Raw genomic sequence first — 17,648 nt, forward strand, 5'->3', positions numbered from 1 at the left:
CCCTCTCGTCCTGTCACTGGTTGCCCGGGAGAAGAGCCCGACCCCACCTGATGCAACCTCCTTCAGGCAGTTACAGAGAGTGATCAGGTCCCCCCTGAGTGTCCTCTTCTTCCTCAGCCTCTCCTCACAGCACTTTCCCTCTGGTCCCTTCCCCAGCCTCATTGCTCTCCTCTGGACCTGCTCCAGCACCTCAATTACTTTCTTGCAGTGAAATAAAAGAAACTTGATCACTTTGCTAATCAGAGTAGTTCCATTTGGATGAATGAGATCAAAGTCAGAAAAGAGAAACCTGCTAAAGGTTTAATTGCTTAAACAATTGCAAATTACAGCAGTTTTTACCATCGGAAATGCAGATTTTATAATTTTTAGAAGAAAATTTTAGAGAGAAAAGCCAGTCAAACATATCAGAAAATGCCCTGGTTTTCACTTACTTGTCCTCTTAAAAATTTCTTGGGTTTCTGTGACCTGAGCAGCTGTCTTGATCCTGTATCACCTCTGTCTCCATAAACAGAAATGTAGACATCAGCATTGGTTCCAGCATTCCACAGTTCTCCTGTTGTCACATGCACTTCATAGACAGTCACTGACAATAAAAGACGACAACCTTTTATATCACAAATACTACCGCAGCTACAAAGACATCTAGCTGCAAATGGGCCCGCACAGTCCAAATGCATCTGTGTCAAGGACAGATAGAGTATAAAACCTTAAAAATCCTGTTCAATATTAAGTAAAATAATGTACAAACTGGCTTTGGTGTTACATTTATGCTTTTTATCCCAGACTGTCACTATGGAGAATGCAAACAGAACTGAACTTCAAATACACACTGTTGTGTCTTTGTCCTGCAGCATCATCCGAAATCATCATAAAACTGTAAAGCAAATAACGTATATCCAAGTTTAGACTCGCCATAAGTGATGATATCAAAACTATATCAAGCAACAGGAGCCATTAACATTTTTTATGCACTGGTTAACCAAATGAGCAAAAATCTGGACCTAGGACCTAGATATCTACTGACAGTTATCTACCTAGAATCTAATGATTCATGTGATAGTATAGACATTCTCATATTCCATATGGAAATTATTGAAAGGCTGTGAATTTGGGTGGAAAAACTAGGACTTCAAAAAACTCGTTATTTAATAGAAATAGATAATGCAAATGAAAGAAAATTTGAGTTAAAATCCAATTAAATTGGAATATAGACTATGATACACAAAAAATATGTATCGATAGAAAAATGTGGTCATCAAAATGCAGATGTAGGCATCCCATAAATTTCAGATTTAAGAGGAAAACTTGCTATTATAATCTGCAGTAGAAATATGGAAAAGGCAAAATTTACAACAATATATATTAAAGATATTTTGTTAGACCAAGTGAGGTACATGGAGAATGAAAGGGAGAGAGAAAAACTAATCTTCTGGCACACTAGCTCATATTTCAGCTGTAGGCATCCTTGTACTTCTGTCTTGCAAGCAGAAAAAAGTTTCTGGGCCATTGGGTCCAGAACATCAACATTATTATCATTCAGTTATCAGCTTTCCTTTTGAAATACGTCATGAAGCTTGACTGTAATTCTCTGAAGGAGGTTGCTCTCACATCTCACTCTTCTGACAGACAAACATCTACTTTTAGTAACCAGTGAAAAATATTCAGGATCAGTCCATATCTGCAATTGTGCAAAGTGGCTGTTCAGTGTTTACAATTTTTCCCTTGATGCTTATTTTTTATGATTATCTCACATTTATTTACATGGCATTTGCATGCAGGTTACTATATAGGCTGTCTTTAAAGAATTCGGTTTGGATAATAGTAGCAATCTAGCTAAAAGAATAAGCACTCTCTGCAGGTTATTTTAATGTGCCCACGCAGAATGATAGTGCTAGTTTGCTTCTAGCATCAGAGTTAACTCATTTTGAGATGATGACTGGATACCTCTAAACTCCATGGAAGTATTGTACCGTAGACATATGCTATTAATAAATCCAGCACAGAGGCTTAAAATAACCAACTTAAAAATTCAAGCAATTACCACATTTTTTTTTACACTTCTCTTTACCTCTCATAAGCCTAGGGATCATCCTAGCTTTATAGTAAGTATTTATGAATATAATGCTTACAGCTTTTATGCTCGAAATAGTGACTCTCCTAGCAGAATGAAGTTGAATCAGGGAAAGCTCAGATTGGACATTAGGAAAAGGTTCTGCTCTCAGAGGGTGGTTGGTCACTGGAACAAACTCCCCAGGGAAGTGGTCACAGCACCAAGCCTGTCAGAGCTCAAGGAGCGTCTGGATAATGACCTTAGACATATGGTTTAGTTTAAGGTAGCCCTGCAAGAAGCAGAGAGTTGGACTTGATGATCCTTTTAGGTCACTTCCAACTTGAGATATTCAATGGAAAAGTGCTCAGTACAGATGTTAAGAGAAGGAACTGTATTCTTTACACCTATTTTTGTCTGCAAGTGTAGAACCTTACATTAGTAATCACGTGATCCTGAAATTAGAAAGTAGAGAGTTAAGAATATTTACAAAATTTAATTCTTCCCTCTATGTCTATGAATTACGAGAGCTAGAACAAGGAGGTAAAACATATCTTTTCTCAGATCAGCCATTATCATTTTGGACAAAAGCCAGACACATTTGTGGTGCAGAAGTTTTTGTCAGTCTTTGGTTAGCAGCATATGCATGTGCTAATTTTTCCCAGTGTACACTTGTCTCAACACTCAAAATAATTTTCATTTAGTAAATATTAATTAATACCATATTTTAACTATAACAATTACCATATCACCAGTTGATCTATTTAATTCCCAAATTTTTCTCTACAGCACCCACACAAACAGGCCTCCCACAAACAGACTACAGAAGAAGAGTTCATTTCTCCCGACCAACAATCCTATGTCTAAGACCACAACAATCCTCTTTATTCCTACAATTCCCTTCATTACCTACATTCTAGTTTCTGCAAAAATAAAAGTAAAGGTCCACCAGCCGCCAAACACTGTGTAACTCTGATTTATCCCCTGCAAGTAGTTCATCATCATAAAATTAAAGATTGTGTCATAAAACAGGAGGAGATAGAAGTAGGATGGTTAAGGATAAAAAGGTCAAACAAATGCTGCTCTGTCCCCCAGCGTTAGAGCCACAAAGTCTCTATGTAATACTTCATAACAGTTTAATTTGGACATTTTTCTTTGAATAAAAAAAGGCTTTTAAATCAGAAAATGTTTCAGCCTCTTTTTATTCAGAAACTGGTTTTAAAGAGGCTCTCATCATCTCTCTTTCAGATTGAATCCAGACCTCTCCACTCTTCTGTTATCAAACTATCTTCTCTGAAGTTAAAAAGCTGTGTTCTCTTTTCACTATGTCATGCAGAAATATAATATTGGCAAAAAGACACGGAGGTTGTCTTTCAATTATTAAGTTAGAGATGAAACTGCCTTTTCCGAAGCCTTCAGCATGACCCCTCTTACACTGAGGCTGGCAGAAATGTACAGTTCTTTTCTTCCTCTGTTGTGTGAAGCAGAAATAGTTAACTACAAAAATGCAGACTGAGGATGCTTTAAGTGTGCTGTTGAACCAGAACTACTCCATAAATAAACTTGATAAAGAAAAATCTTCCATTGTATCTTTATCTCAGAAACAAGGAAATAACCCACTAGGAAAGGAAGAGCCTGAAAATTAGCAGGTGGGTTAGGACAGAGTCCCAGAATATTAAGCAAGAGAACGTTTGAGGAAGAACAGATAGAATCATATAATGCTTTGAGTTGGAAGGGACCTTAAAGATCATCTAGTTTCAACCCCGCTACTGCAAGTAGGGCATTGGAACGTTAACATTTATTTAAAGGGAGGGTGTTTGGGTTTTATACTAATGTGCTAGTATGTCCCTCTACACTGATAATATTTAAATCTCCTGAGCAGAGTCCAAACTTGTAAGGAAGCAAACTTACTGCTTCTGAGGCTTTTTATGCCTTCAAGGATATGAAGATCATAACCACTAGTTGGGACTGGCCACCTTCTCTCTACAGCATTTTATGAGCCATTTACAGCTTCCAAATACATCACTGGAGGAAACCTCTACCGCTAGTCTTTTTCGCTTAAATACATATTAATGAGGCACAAACCTGCTTTTCTGCTTTTCTTTTCAGCTCTTATCTAAGTGCTCAGTCATTGTAGATAGCCTTAAATATGGCTCCAGGCCACTCAGCTCTTTATTATGAGAGTAACTGCCCCATAGTATGTTTCTCCACATCAATGGGCCATTTTCTGGGTTTCTGACCCTCAATTTCATTTGTATTCTCTTCCTCTAGCCTGCACCCACAACAGCTATTACCACCAAAATGCCTGTTACCATTTCAGTTTTACAAGATCAACACAAAGTACCACAGGCATATCACCAAGTATTGCTATAGTAGTAAACATTCTGAAAAGGGGATTCTGTAGCTTTTAGAGAGGTTTGAATGGAAATTTCTCTCATCTCATACATCTTGTCCTGTGAAGTTAATATGATTTGGGAGGAAAGAGAAGAGAGGAGGGTGAAGAATCTGTCCCAGGTGGATCTTATTCTAGTGAAAGCTCCAGCACAAGTAATACCAGTGGTGTTATGACTTTTCCCCCTTTACCACCACACCCTACAGGATGGGAATCTGCCCTACAATTCTTGCTTCCTCAAGCCACATCTCTTCTAGGATATACTGATCTGGCTATGGCCTTTTATTTGCCTTAGGCCAGAAGAGAGCAACACCATCTGGAGAGAAAAGAAGAACAAGCATAATCTTTCCACCCCCCTCCCACTGCTGAAACAGAGAGAACGTAGAGCAACATCCAGCATGGGTGATAAGGATTGATGTGATAGGACATTAAAGCAATGTAACAGCAGCAACATCCAATAATTTTTGTATCCTTTGCCATTGTTCACCTTTAGAATTAAAATACAATCTTTATGTGAGTAATGGGGCTTTTAATACTTAGAGTCTTCTGAAATATCGCAAAAATTTTGTTCCACACCAAGTAAATTAAAAGCATTCCAGAAGCATGTCACTTGCAAGAAAAACTAAAACAGCAGCTACAATAGTCATACTGGCTCTATAATCCTCAGTTACTGAAAACAGAGTTTGTGGCCTAACTCAGATATGATAGCTTCAAGGCAGTTATGCATATGAGGTGCCTTTACTGTAACCTCTACTCTATAGGAAACATAAATGTTGAAAATATCACCAAAGAAAGACTCTTTTTGAAGGATCTATGAGGTTCAAAGCATTAAAGACTCTCCCATCTCCTTTCTAGCGATTCTTAACCTTCTCATAGACTCGTTAAGGCTTGAAAAGGCCTCTAGACCATCAAGCCCAACCACCAACCCAACACCACCCTGACCACTAAACCATGTCCCTAAGTGCCAAGGCTACATATTTTTTTAACACCTCCAGGGATGGCGACTCCACCACTTGCCTGAGCAGCCTGTTCCAATGCTTCACCACTCTTTTAGATCATATCCAAGTAAGATCAGTAATCACAGTAAAACAACACAAAAAGAGTGTTGTAATAGCCAAAAGTAATAGAGGGTGTGACGAGAAACAGCAAACTCACCTGTATCGGTACCAGTCTGTGGCCACACATTAGCTGACATGGTATTGTGCTTACCTGGAAGAATAGGCTGACCCTGCAGTAAAACAGGAAGCTCCATAGATATTTCCCCATCAGCCTGGTCCCAGGCCAGCCACCGATGTGCAGGGAAAGAAAATTCCTCCCCTGAGAAGAAGTTCAGCAACCGCACCTAAACAGCAACAAGAATTGCAATTTAAGTTGCTGATCTTGGATCATGTAGACCAGAAAACAAACTGTGGGGGATGCTGTTGAAATCTGTGCAAGCAAAGCTCTGTGACATGATCACAAAACCACGGGTTCGGGGCATGTCCGCTTCCCAGGTACAACTGCCTCCAATCTGACTTTGCATTCAACCACGTTCAAAAGCGCAGGGCAAAGTAACTCCAGTGCAGCCAAGAAAAAATGGTTTATTAGCTCAAACGCAGTCCCACAAAATGTAGCCATGTCATTCCAGCAGGGAGATCCATGTGGGCTGGCACTAGGTGGCATGGCTTACCAAACACAGAAGTTCTCACTAAGAACCCTGGCAGTGCTTGCCAACTCTATTCCTTTAACTTAGTTCTGTAACAGAATAGGAATTAAATAAACAGGTTCTGATTCTTCAGTACTGCTTATAAACATAATAAACCATGAAAATGCTAGCCTCAACACCAGTCTGCCCCACATGATTTTCTTCCATGCTCATCTTTTAGTATATAAAAGAAAAAGGACCATACGTACACCAGGTAAAGGAAGGAGCTCTAATTATTTTGTACTTCAAAGTACTCCTTATTAAGCACCTCAGAGGTTGCAATATATTAGAATAGTCCCTAATTACACTAATTTATACTAGTAACCACACTGGATTTCGGACCAGCAGAGAGAAGCAAAGATGCTCTTACCTATAACTTCACTCCTGCTCTGTGCTTTGCAAAAATCTCATCTCCTTACTTAGAGTATTGAACAAATTCAGAAAGTTTAAACATTTTTATCACTTTCACCAATTTTTAGTCTGAACACTAAACTTCAAAGAAAGAGATTTATCTTGTCTGAAAAAATCCTGACGCATCTTGGCCTGTCAACATCTGCTGATCTTGAAGTGGAATCTTGGAGTTAGCAAAGCAGCACCATGGGGTCATTTGCATCACCTCGGTACAGAGACAGCCACAGAAATCACATAATACTGATGGAGGACTAGCATGCCTATCTTCCAGAAAAGCTCTACAGTTCCAGAACACTCTTAAAAAAAAATTCCAGAAAAACTTAGGTTTCCCAAGGACCAATGACTTTAAGTGTCTGACCAGCACTCTGTAGGTTGTACATCTATGACATCTAGAAATCAGTGGCTATACTCCCTTGGCTCTCTAGGATACAATACATTAGGGTACTTGTAGTGCGTTGAGAAGAGGAGACTGAGGGGTGACCTAATTAATGTTTATAAGTATGTAACGGGTGAGTGTCACAAGGATGGAGCAAGGCTCTTCTCGGTGACAACCAATGGTAGGACAAGGGGTAATGGGTTTAAACTGGAACACAAGAGGTTTCACCTAAATTTGGGAAGAAACTTCTCAGTAAGGGTGACAGAGCACTGGCACAGGCTGCCCAGGGAGCTGGTGGAGTCTCCTTCTCTGGAGACATTCAAAACCCGCCTGGATGCCTTCCTGTGTAACATCGTCTAGGTGTTCCTGCTCTGGCGGGGGGGTTGGACTAGATGATCTTACGAGGGCCCTTCCAGTCCCCAAGATTCTGTGATTCTGTGTGTTTGGTTGAACATATTTCTTTTCCTTGCCTTTATGCCCAAAGTTGCAAAGAGGGAATGACCTAACCCTGGCTGATGAATCACCGCCTTTAAACTGTGCCTGATGGACTGAGATTTGGTAAGGAGAAAAAAAAACAAAATTTGTAAGCCAAAAGTCAATTGAATGAATTGAAGTGTGAAATTTTTCTTTTAAAATTTTACTGATTATTTCATTAAATATATCCTACCTGGGAAGTGAGAAGGGAAATAACTTCTCCTTTTTTCTTTCCCTTTTTTGTCAGACTTCTTTAGTATCTCAGTTTGCATAAGCAACCTGTAGAGCAGGCAGTGGAGCTTCTTATCACAGAGGATGGTGTACATCAAATGCACAAAGATCCTTTTGTTGAGTCAGATTTTAGGATAGCCAAAACTTCTAATACTGAGATTAAGCATAAAAACAAACCTTCTCTACAAGAGAAAACCCGCTGTTCTCTCCTAGCTTCTCAACTCAGATACACTTTTTAGAAATTGCTGGTAACCTGTCCCTCTGTCTCACAGGACAAAACTATATGGTATTTTTCAACCTTTCACTTCTTCCACACACACATTTATGAAAAAAAAATTAGTAAGGAACAGAAGAGCAAAAAGTATCTTAAATTATAATTTAACTCCCATATTCCCCAACACACAGCACAGCTGGGAAACAAATACCTAAGACTTTATAATCAGGCAATCGTCAGCTGAATTGAGAGATAAAACCCCTATAATTCTAGCATGAAATCTCTTAAACAGGGTGATGTTGCCAGTGACACAATATTTCAATGTAGACATGCCTTGGCTAGAAACCTAGCTAGAGCTAGATTTAATCTGAAGTACAATTATAGCAACGAATTTACCTGAGTTTGTAAAGCCCTTCATAAACTGCTCTCTCTTAACGGGAGGCTAAGAAACTCTGGCACAAAGAAGGAAGTGTTTCAAACATGCATTGCGTATCACAGGCACGCGTAGTACATCACTGCTGTGAGGATAAAAGCCAGACCCTTTCATTCGCAGTGCAGAAACATATATACTGTGCTTCATGACTGAAGCTTGAAACAGAGTTAGCTGATTTTTTTTTTTGCTGTATTATCTTTGCTTTACCTGCATTGAGATTTTTTTTTATTTTTTTTTTTTTTTACACAGGAAGGGAAAAGAACCCGTTATTGTGTTTTTCTCCTCAGAGCCACATAATTAGAAACATTTAAAATGCAGCTCTGGTGTTATGTGTAAGGATACAGCATCAGCCATAGTTTTAACAAGGACTTGGCTAGACCGAGTTTAATGACTTTCTGGGTGTTGAAGTTTGAGGCTGGGCCAGCCACTAAGCTTTGACAGACATTCTCTGTGATCCCCCTTCCACAGTCCCAGGGGAGGATAACAGTGGAACCAGAGAGGGACTTTGAGGTCAAAAACAAATTTGAACCAATATAATGAAAAAGAACATAACACTTAGTATAACAACAAAGGTGTTGAATTATATACAAATATAGTATGCAAATATATTCAAAGATACAAGAAAATATCTTAATACATTCCAGATGACAACAAGGTCCCAAGCAGAACAAAAAGTCCCAGACTGGACTCACAACAGACATAAGTGCCTGAGCCCAGAGTCCCGATGATAATCAAAAGAAAAAAAAAAAGAAAAAGAAAAAAAAAAGCTGTGGTGTTCCCACCTGGCATGGTGTGGCAAGGAAAGACAAGCTATTTTATCGAAGGTGCTCCTCTGCAGCGTGAAAACAGGGGGGCAAGACTACCAAAAGCAACCGTCCCAACATCAAAAGCACTAAAAGCATGAAGGCTTTCCTTAGGGGCTCGTATATACTGAGCACCATGGGATGGAATACCGTTATTGATCCATTTGAGTCACCTGAACCATCCTCTCCTCCCCATGGGCACAGCTGCCCCCTCTCCTCCACTGTGATTGCCCCCTGGGCCAGGAGCCCCAGAGAACTTCTATGCAGGTGCTCTCAAACCAGGACACTGGATTTCAGCAAACTCTAAACACTCTGTAGCATACAAAGACTGTAGAAGACTCGGACCACATCAGCCAGCTTAAGCAATCTTTCTTGCTGGCCAGCCACACATTTTTAAGGAAACGTAATGTATGGCTCTCACCAAACTGTAAAAAACCAGCCAAGACATACCATCATAAACTACCTTTAATTCTGTAAAAAAACATCCCTTTGTAAATAATCTCATAAATGTAAGCATTTGATGAGGCTAATACACTTATCCCAGGGATTTTTTCTGGCTTGTGTTTTGACTTTACTGACATAGTGCCTGCTTTTGCAAAGATAAAATTCTTTCTCACTGCTTTTACCTCTTCACAGTGCCAGGCAGGGGACTTTCCTGTATTTGTGTGTCCTATGCGTATTTTGTAAAGATGTCCTATGTTACTAGTAGTAACCTGTAAGAGAAACATAATTGATGAAACACGGAACATCTATTCAAAGGAAAAAACACACAACAGAAATTAATTTAGTAACCATCAGGGGACTTTTTCATTTAGGGGAATTAGATGTTTTGATATTTAAACAAGCATTTCCAAAATATTTTTCTCTAGATGATCATTAGAAACTTGCCTTTTTTAAAGGACAGCCCTCAAAACACCTGTTGCCAACCCCATTTAAATGGCTTCAGGATGCTGCTGCAGCAATTTTTTTCCCCACTGAATACTGGCCTCAGTGGGAGATGATTACTATCTATGACTAGGAAGCAAAAGTATCTGAATGCTATAAACCTGATTCAGTTCAGCACCTACACCACTGACCCACTATAACATGATTTCTGTTTCCCTTATGATTTTGGAAACAATTGTATTCAGCTTTGATGGGACTTTTTACAGGTCATTTCAGTTGTATTTGAAAGCTTAGTTCTTTGGCAGACTGGATGAGTGTGTCCAATACAGATAACCGGGTGATGATGGAATAACTTTTTGTGAAGATCATTCAAACAGCTAGTTACTAACTTAAGTGCGGAAATAAGAAATATTAACTTGAAGGAACTGGAAACACACCATGAATGTCTTCCCTGCTTGCTGGATCCTTTTTTTCTTATTATGTAGGGTAGATTTTCTATCCTTCTGTTGTTTTCTGTAGAATTCATTATCATGTTTTTCATTTACAATGTGGAGGTGGGTGTGAACTGAGTTCCCTCTATCTTGAACTTCCCCGAACTCAGTGTTAGAAAGAATAAACTAACAGAGCAGAGAGGATAGACCAGTTAACCGAGATCTAGCATACAGCACAAGTAGAGGGACTTTTTCTGTATGTTTCAGAGTAGGTATACCTTAAACATATTCAGTGCTACAGATACTCACCTAAGAGGGGAATGTTAGGTTCCAAACCAGGGACTGCCTCCATATTTTTCGTTGGAGGTGAAATTAACTCCAGGAAACAAGAGGTGACAACAACCATTGCGAAGAGGGTATTTTTATCTGTCGGGCATCTGGTTACTTATTTTATCTCCTCCTTTCAGTCTTATATCTGGGGCTTTTTGATATCACAGGTGGAAAATGGCATATTCTTAGAGGTGTTGGCTTCTTCTGAGAAATGCCATCAGGCTGAAGAGAGATAAGAACTACTTTTCCAACATCCCAAGCAGCTACAAGACTATTTTGAACAAGCTGAGCTGCCATTAAATACCTTCTCTCAGAAGGGGCTTACTATGCCTGATGTTAACATGGGAAGCACCTGTTTGTTATATGCCCCAGTAGCAGCCACCTGCCAGATACAACCACTGACAATCCCATTTACACACTCAAGCTAAGCAGCTTTTGATAAGAGACCTATCCTGGCTCACTTAAATCATCATGCTACAAGACTGATGGGGAGGAAGTTTGTTTTTGTAACTGGGAGCAGAAGTAGCTTCAGATAGACAGACTTATCACAGGTATAAAAATTGTCATTGTTTCAATAAAGCAGCAGGTATTTAACAAAGTTAAAAATTTACTTTGTGCCCTAATTCTTCCTCATTTCATTTTTAATAATATAGTCCCATTTCAAATTAAAAAATTAAACAACTATCTGTTGTCCTGTGTTTCTTAGTATTTTCTTGGGCACCATGTAAATTAACAAGTAGTTCTTCTTAAACAGACAAGAAATGTGTTGGATCAAATCAGCTTTGGATAGGTGAGTAGGAAAGGATACTAAATTTAGTTCTATATTTAAGTCCTGTTTCTTGTTTCCAAATACACGCATCATATAAAAAACTGACTGTCATTTCATCACATATATTTTGAAATGTCATGCAGTCTGGCAGGATACAAGAGGGCAACAACATGAAATATTACTTACTGTGAAAATGTCTTCATTGCCTCTCTGAAATAGTTTTCCCTCTTCTCCATCAAGAAAAATAGGGCCTGAGCTGCTGTGATCCCCATAAAATGTAATATAAACTTTTGAGCTTGTTCCTGCAGATGGTGTATCGCTAGTGAGGATGGACACCTTCCATTTCCTAGCTATCAGAAGATAAAGACTCACTGAATTACTTAAACTCAAGACTCTTAAGCAAAATGCATTTCAGTAACCAAAATTCTAAATAATATCATGTCAACAAAGACGGAAGTATGTATTTCACAAAATTACAGTAGGCAAATATTGAATTTGCTATGTGGGCACGCAAAAATCATGAAATGTCACAGTGCATTCACATGTTTTTCTCTACATATGTCATATAACTAAGTCAAATTTGTGTGCACATAGATAACTTTTCAAACATAGTTTTGATATTAAATGTGGCTTTCTGTTTACTTAGGATATATAATTTTTGCCCAAAGCAATGCTGCATCACGATTGCCATGCAGTATCTCAGCCAGCCAGCTCTGGAATTACAAACCCATCCCTTCAGGCATTACGGTCTCTTAAAACAAAGTAGCTCTGCTGAGAGAGAACTTTTTAAGTCAAGATCAGTACCTCTGTAAAGGTGAGATGGGCTATGTACATCTAACAGCTTGTTTAGAATTCACTGAAAGATTAGCAACATATTCCCCGTGTTTCTAATTAGCTGATACCCATCTCAAATGGTACACATTTAAGCACCTCCCAAGTTTACCAAGATCCTTTTGCACCACTGATTAAGATCACTTTCTTAAAAGAGAATTTCCTGAAGCACAGCAGCAGTAATAAATAGCCTTACTGACTACAGAAGGCAGAAGCCCCCAATCATCTAAGGACTCATCTATGCTACAGATTTTACTATATGACTGACTTTTCCCTCCATAACAGAATCTTTGATCCTGACTGGCCTAGCTAAAACACGGAGAAACAATACAGCAGTGATGAGTGAGCTCATCATAACATGAAGAATTTTGTGTTTATTGATGATTTGAGACACTCAGAATAGATCTTAAGATCCAGGCAACAAGCTATCCTGTAGTTCTGTTGTGAGGTTCAGTGAAATAGTTTTTCAGTGTATTTTCAGGGCAAGCAATGGGCATTTTCTTGAAGGAGTCAGTGGGCATTAATCATGATACATACACAGAACTATGCTGCAGCAAAATATGATTTGAGGACTAGTGAAGACAATTATTTGAAGAATGTGCATTTAGTTTTCTGTATCATTCTGGAAAAAATAAGGTAGGATTAATATTAGCCAAGCCCAAAACTAAAAGATATTTAAGAAATTGATAATTAGGGTGACCTAGGCATGGTGCACATCAGTATCTTTTTATCTAAGAAAAAAATGAGTTGAAAATATGTCCCCCATACCACTTAGCAGTTATATTTGAATAATTAATACTGCTTTTAATAAAAGGCAGAAAAGAGGTCACAGTAGTGGCACATTATGAAATAAAACACATTCACGAGACCACAGAGTAGAATCTCTAAGTCCTGTTTGCTGTAAGCATTGGGCTATACCTACTGAGGAAATTTTTATTTCTGTGTGGCCATTATGCTTTGTGTGTAAAACACACATTCCTTGGGAAATGCAGTATTGTAGAATCAGTAACTATTAAAATAGATACTTTGAGGGGAGACACAGGGAGACATTAACATAACATTTGGTTCATCTTGGAGGAAAAACCTCAAGACCTTGACATTCCACACTAGTATTCCAAGATTTACTTATTTGTTTGAAAAATGTGTGTAGGTCTATAACCTGAGTAGAAAGTGTGAAAATTAAAGACAGAGATAGAATTTAAGTTATATTGTTTAAGAACAGGCATCTAAAATATAGTATTAGGATGTGAAGTTTGGAGTACACACCAACAGGTTAAACCTCATGACTACAAGAATTGCTGTAGCCTGAACACACTAAACTAAAAGAATAAAATAAAAATAACCTGTGATACCTTAGGAAGGGATGAAACTGGCAGAAACAAATTTTCCAACAACAGAGCACTGTGACCCTTCTTGAAAGTTGCTGCAATCTGCTTTTTCCACAGCTGAAGTTAGCTTGCTTTTTCTATTACAAAGGGGATTTTCTACACTATCCAAAGCAATGTCTGCTCCAAATTTCTGTAAACTATGACTGGCAACAGGTGACCACATGATCCTCCATGTTAATCTCATTTACAACTGAGAAACTAGCATACGCATACATCTAACTCACTCTATGTAGGTGTACTTGACCTCTTGTCTTTAGTTTATTAAGGTAAGAAAATTGCATTAAATAATCCCCCTTAGCCTTACAGTGGAATAATGTGGTAATTAGACTAGTGATACTTGATAACATCAGTGCTATGAAAGTCAGGTAACTTTTTCAATAGTGATAAACTAAACAACTAAATGGTCTTGCTATCTTCTAACATTCTTAGAATAAGGAGAAATATGCCTTATGCACTTCAGAAATGCAAACCAATAAACAATACCACAGTATTGCTTCTATATACTCAAATTGAGGAGCATAACACTTCTGAGAAATCAGTCATTTCCCATTATTTTTTTATACACTTTTAGATATACAAAACCATGTCACCCAGCTTTCTGCATGTCACAGTAGAAATAGTATTGATTACTATAGGTCATTCTGTGCAATAACTTCTCCAATGCACAGGTTTTAGTCTCTTGGAGCCTTTCCAGTCAACAATTTACAGTCTTTACTTCCACCCATCTGTGAATATTCACTGCAGTCAGTAGATCTGTTTGACCACATTTTTCATGATGGTTAGAGAAAATGTTTATGTAGGAGAAAAAGCTGAGAGAATGTCTGAGTTTGTTAATATATATCAAAGAATAAAAAGGTATATCTCAGTAAATGACAATGATGACTTTGGGACACATATATAAACTAAACATGACTAGGCTTAGGATAGAAAATAGAAAAAAGTCAAGACAGATATCAGAAGCGTTCAAACTCTAGTGGAAGAAGTAATAACTGTGCATAACAAGTTTTAATATTCTATATCTTCCCTAAACTTGTAATAAATATTTAAATCCTATGATAGTATGATAGTATGATAGTACTCAGTTCCTGAGTTTCTCAGGGGTCTGTTCTGGGTCCAGTGCTGTTCAACATCTTTGTCAGTGACATGGACAACGGCACTGAGTGCCCCCTCAGTAAGTCTGCCAACCACACCAAGCTGTGTGGTGCCATGGACTCACTTGAGGGAAGAGATACCATCCAGAGGGACCTTGACAGGCTTGAGAAATGGGCCAGTGCAAACTTCAGCTTTGGCTTCAACAAGTCAAAATGCAAGGTCCTACATCTGGGTCGGGTTAATCCCAGGCATAAACACAAACTGGGTACAGAATGGTTTGAGAATAGCCCTGAAGAGAAGGACTTGGGGGTGTTGATAGATGAGAAGCTCAACAGGAGCCGGCAGTGCGCTCATGCAGCCCAGAAGGCCAATCATGTGCTGGGATATATCAAGAGAAGCGTAGCCATCAGATCAAGAGAGGTGATTCTCCCCCTTTACTCTGCTCTTGTGAGACCCCACCTTGAATATTGTGTCCAGTCCTGGTGTCCCCACCATAAGAGGGACATAGATCTGTTGAAATTAGTTCAGAGGAGGGCCACAAAAATGATCCAGGGGCTGGAGCACCTCTGCTACAAGGACAGGCTGCGGGAGCTGAGACTGTTCAGCCTGGGGAAGAGCATACTCCAGGGGCACCTTCCAGTACCTGAAAGGAACCTACAGGAAGGCTGATGAGGGACTTTTTACAAGAGTGTCCAGCAATAGGACAAGGGGAAATGGATTTAAGTTAAAGGAAAATAGATTTTGATTGGATCGTAGGAAAAAATTTTTCAATATGAGGGTGGCAAGATTCTGGAATAGATTGCACAGAAAGAAAGCTGTGGATGCTCCCTCGCTTGAGGTGTTCAAGGCCAGATTGGATGAGACTTTGAGTAACCTAGTCTAGTTGAGAGGTGTCCCTGCCCATGGCAGGGAGGTTGGATTAGATGATCTCTAAGATCCCTTCCAACCTAGGCCATTTTATGATTCTATGGTTCTACATCTCACTGTCAACTTTTTGTCCTGCTCCGAGGTGACCATTTTATTCCTTCTCTTTCAGTTAACATAGTGAAATCACATGTGGGTCTTTCAGTTAATATAACAATCATTTCACCACTTGCTGTAGTCTCTGCTAATTGTAACCTCAGGCAGAACTTAACATCCCACATTTTGAGTGCTTAGTTTGCTCAGTAATCCTGTAATAAGCATATGATTAAAGAGGATCTGAAAAAGTTGAAGTGCTGTGAATGCAGGCAGCACAGGGTGCTGGGAATCTAGCAGAAAGACCACAGGTGATGGATACATACATGTTAATTTGCCTAACATTTAAGTATTATTTACAGCATAGAAGCCTGGTATTTAGTTGGATTCTAGTAATTCAGATCTTCAATTTCCAAACATATGTTTTATTTCTGTATTGACACATAAAGGAATGAAAAAATACAATTGAGACTCTTTGCCTAGAGCAGTTCTAAAACGTGCAAAAGCAGACACCAAATAACATGGAGATAGAGGGAAGAACATCAGAATCAAGGCCAGCATAGGAAATAACACACAGCTATTTGGTATGAAACACATTGTATGACACATGTTGCTTCAGGATTGTAACGTTACTTTATTACATAGAATACACTGCTTCAAAAACCAGAAACATAACAGTTATTTAAGGGAAAATATATCTGCCACTGTACTCCACAAAGAACAGACGAGTTCTTCCAGGTTTCCTACCTGTATTGCAAACATCTTTTGCTTCACATCCAACTTCTACTTCCCCTCCATGTGCCTTCTGTCCAACAGACAGACAATCAAAGCCCCTGGGCCAAAATGTGTTGGTGTCAGCCTTTAGTTATTTCCCCAGTCCAAATAAGGATTGTGATCCAGGGCTTATCACAGCATATACATGTCTGTTAGTTTAGACACAACTGGCAAGAGTACAGGATGGCCAGATTCTCGTTCTCTAACTGAAAATTATTACCTTCCCTCTTCAGGTGTATGTCTGACTTCATTGACATTGAAGCAAGGTAATACACAGTGGTAGGGTTTAAAATGTATCCAAAAAATATTAAATACTCTGCCTAATCACAATACATGTTAAATATTTTCTAATTTTATATTTAAAATCACTTACTGAAAATTGTAAACCATATAAGGGCTTACTACACACACATAATATTAAAAAAGGTTGTAAATAGGTATCCAAAACAATTCTAATAACAGACTGAAAAATCCTGAAACATATCATATATGCCTTAGGCTCTCATAATACAACATATTTATACAAAAAAAAAAACAACAACCAAACAAAAAATATGTGGACCACTTTTAAAGTCCAGAGGTTAAAGAATACACAACTAAAATCTGTAGTGTATGTAGAACAATTTTAAGAGTAAGTGGTGCTGCCTCAGAAGGGAATATGGCAAAGGCAGTCAGGAAATCCATTGACACACAATGTCCCTTCTCAGTTCCCAGGGAATCCCAGCAGTAACAAATACAATCCTTTTCCAGCATTCTCTGTATAAAAGAGGCAACCTTCATTTGAGGCCTGTATGATCCTATATACAGACTGAAAGATCTCTTTACTCATATAAGTATTCTGAACTTGGCCTTTAAAAAGTAAAATAACAATTTGATAATGGTAATCTATACAAAATTAACATGACTTCCATTTCCTACTTTTTGTTGTTATGCAGCATTTGTGCAGTATTTCCTACTTCTTATTTCAAATTAATCATAAAATTTTATTGTGGAAAAATTTCTACTGAAAGACAATTCTCAAACCGTTTCTCAAATGTCATGAAATATAGGAATATCAGAACTCGGACAAGTATTTTAGTTTCAGTTCTCTAACAAGTAGTATTTGTTTCTTTACAGATGAGATGGT

General features: G+C 38.5%; 1 protein-coding gene across 1 annotated transcript in view; it reads right to left on the reverse strand.

The window, feature by feature from the left end:
• RP1 (retinitis pigmentosa 1 (autosomal dominant)) overlaps positions 1–17,648 on the reverse strand; it is a gene marked incomplete at its 3' end in the record, with an annotated part of 53,818 nt that overhangs the window by 21,518 nt on the left and 14,652 nt on the right. The window contains exons 6-7 of the mRNA XM_009871233.1: positions 5,595–5,781; positions 432–583 (exon numbers count right to left, since the gene is read on the reverse strand). Coding sequence (XP_009869535.1) covers positions 432–583; positions 5,595–5,781 — 339 coding nt within the window. The remainder of the gene's footprint in view (positions 1–431; positions 584–5,594; positions 5,782–17,648) is intronic.

This window comes from Apaloderma vittatum, unplaced genomic scaffold, assembly GCF_000703405.1.
Source record: "Apaloderma vittatum isolate BGI_N311 unplaced genomic scaffold, ASM70340v1 scaffold4446, whole genome shotgun sequence".
NCBI classification, from domain to species: Eukaryota; Metazoa; Chordata; class Aves; order Trogoniformes; family Trogonidae; genus Apaloderma; species Apaloderma vittatum.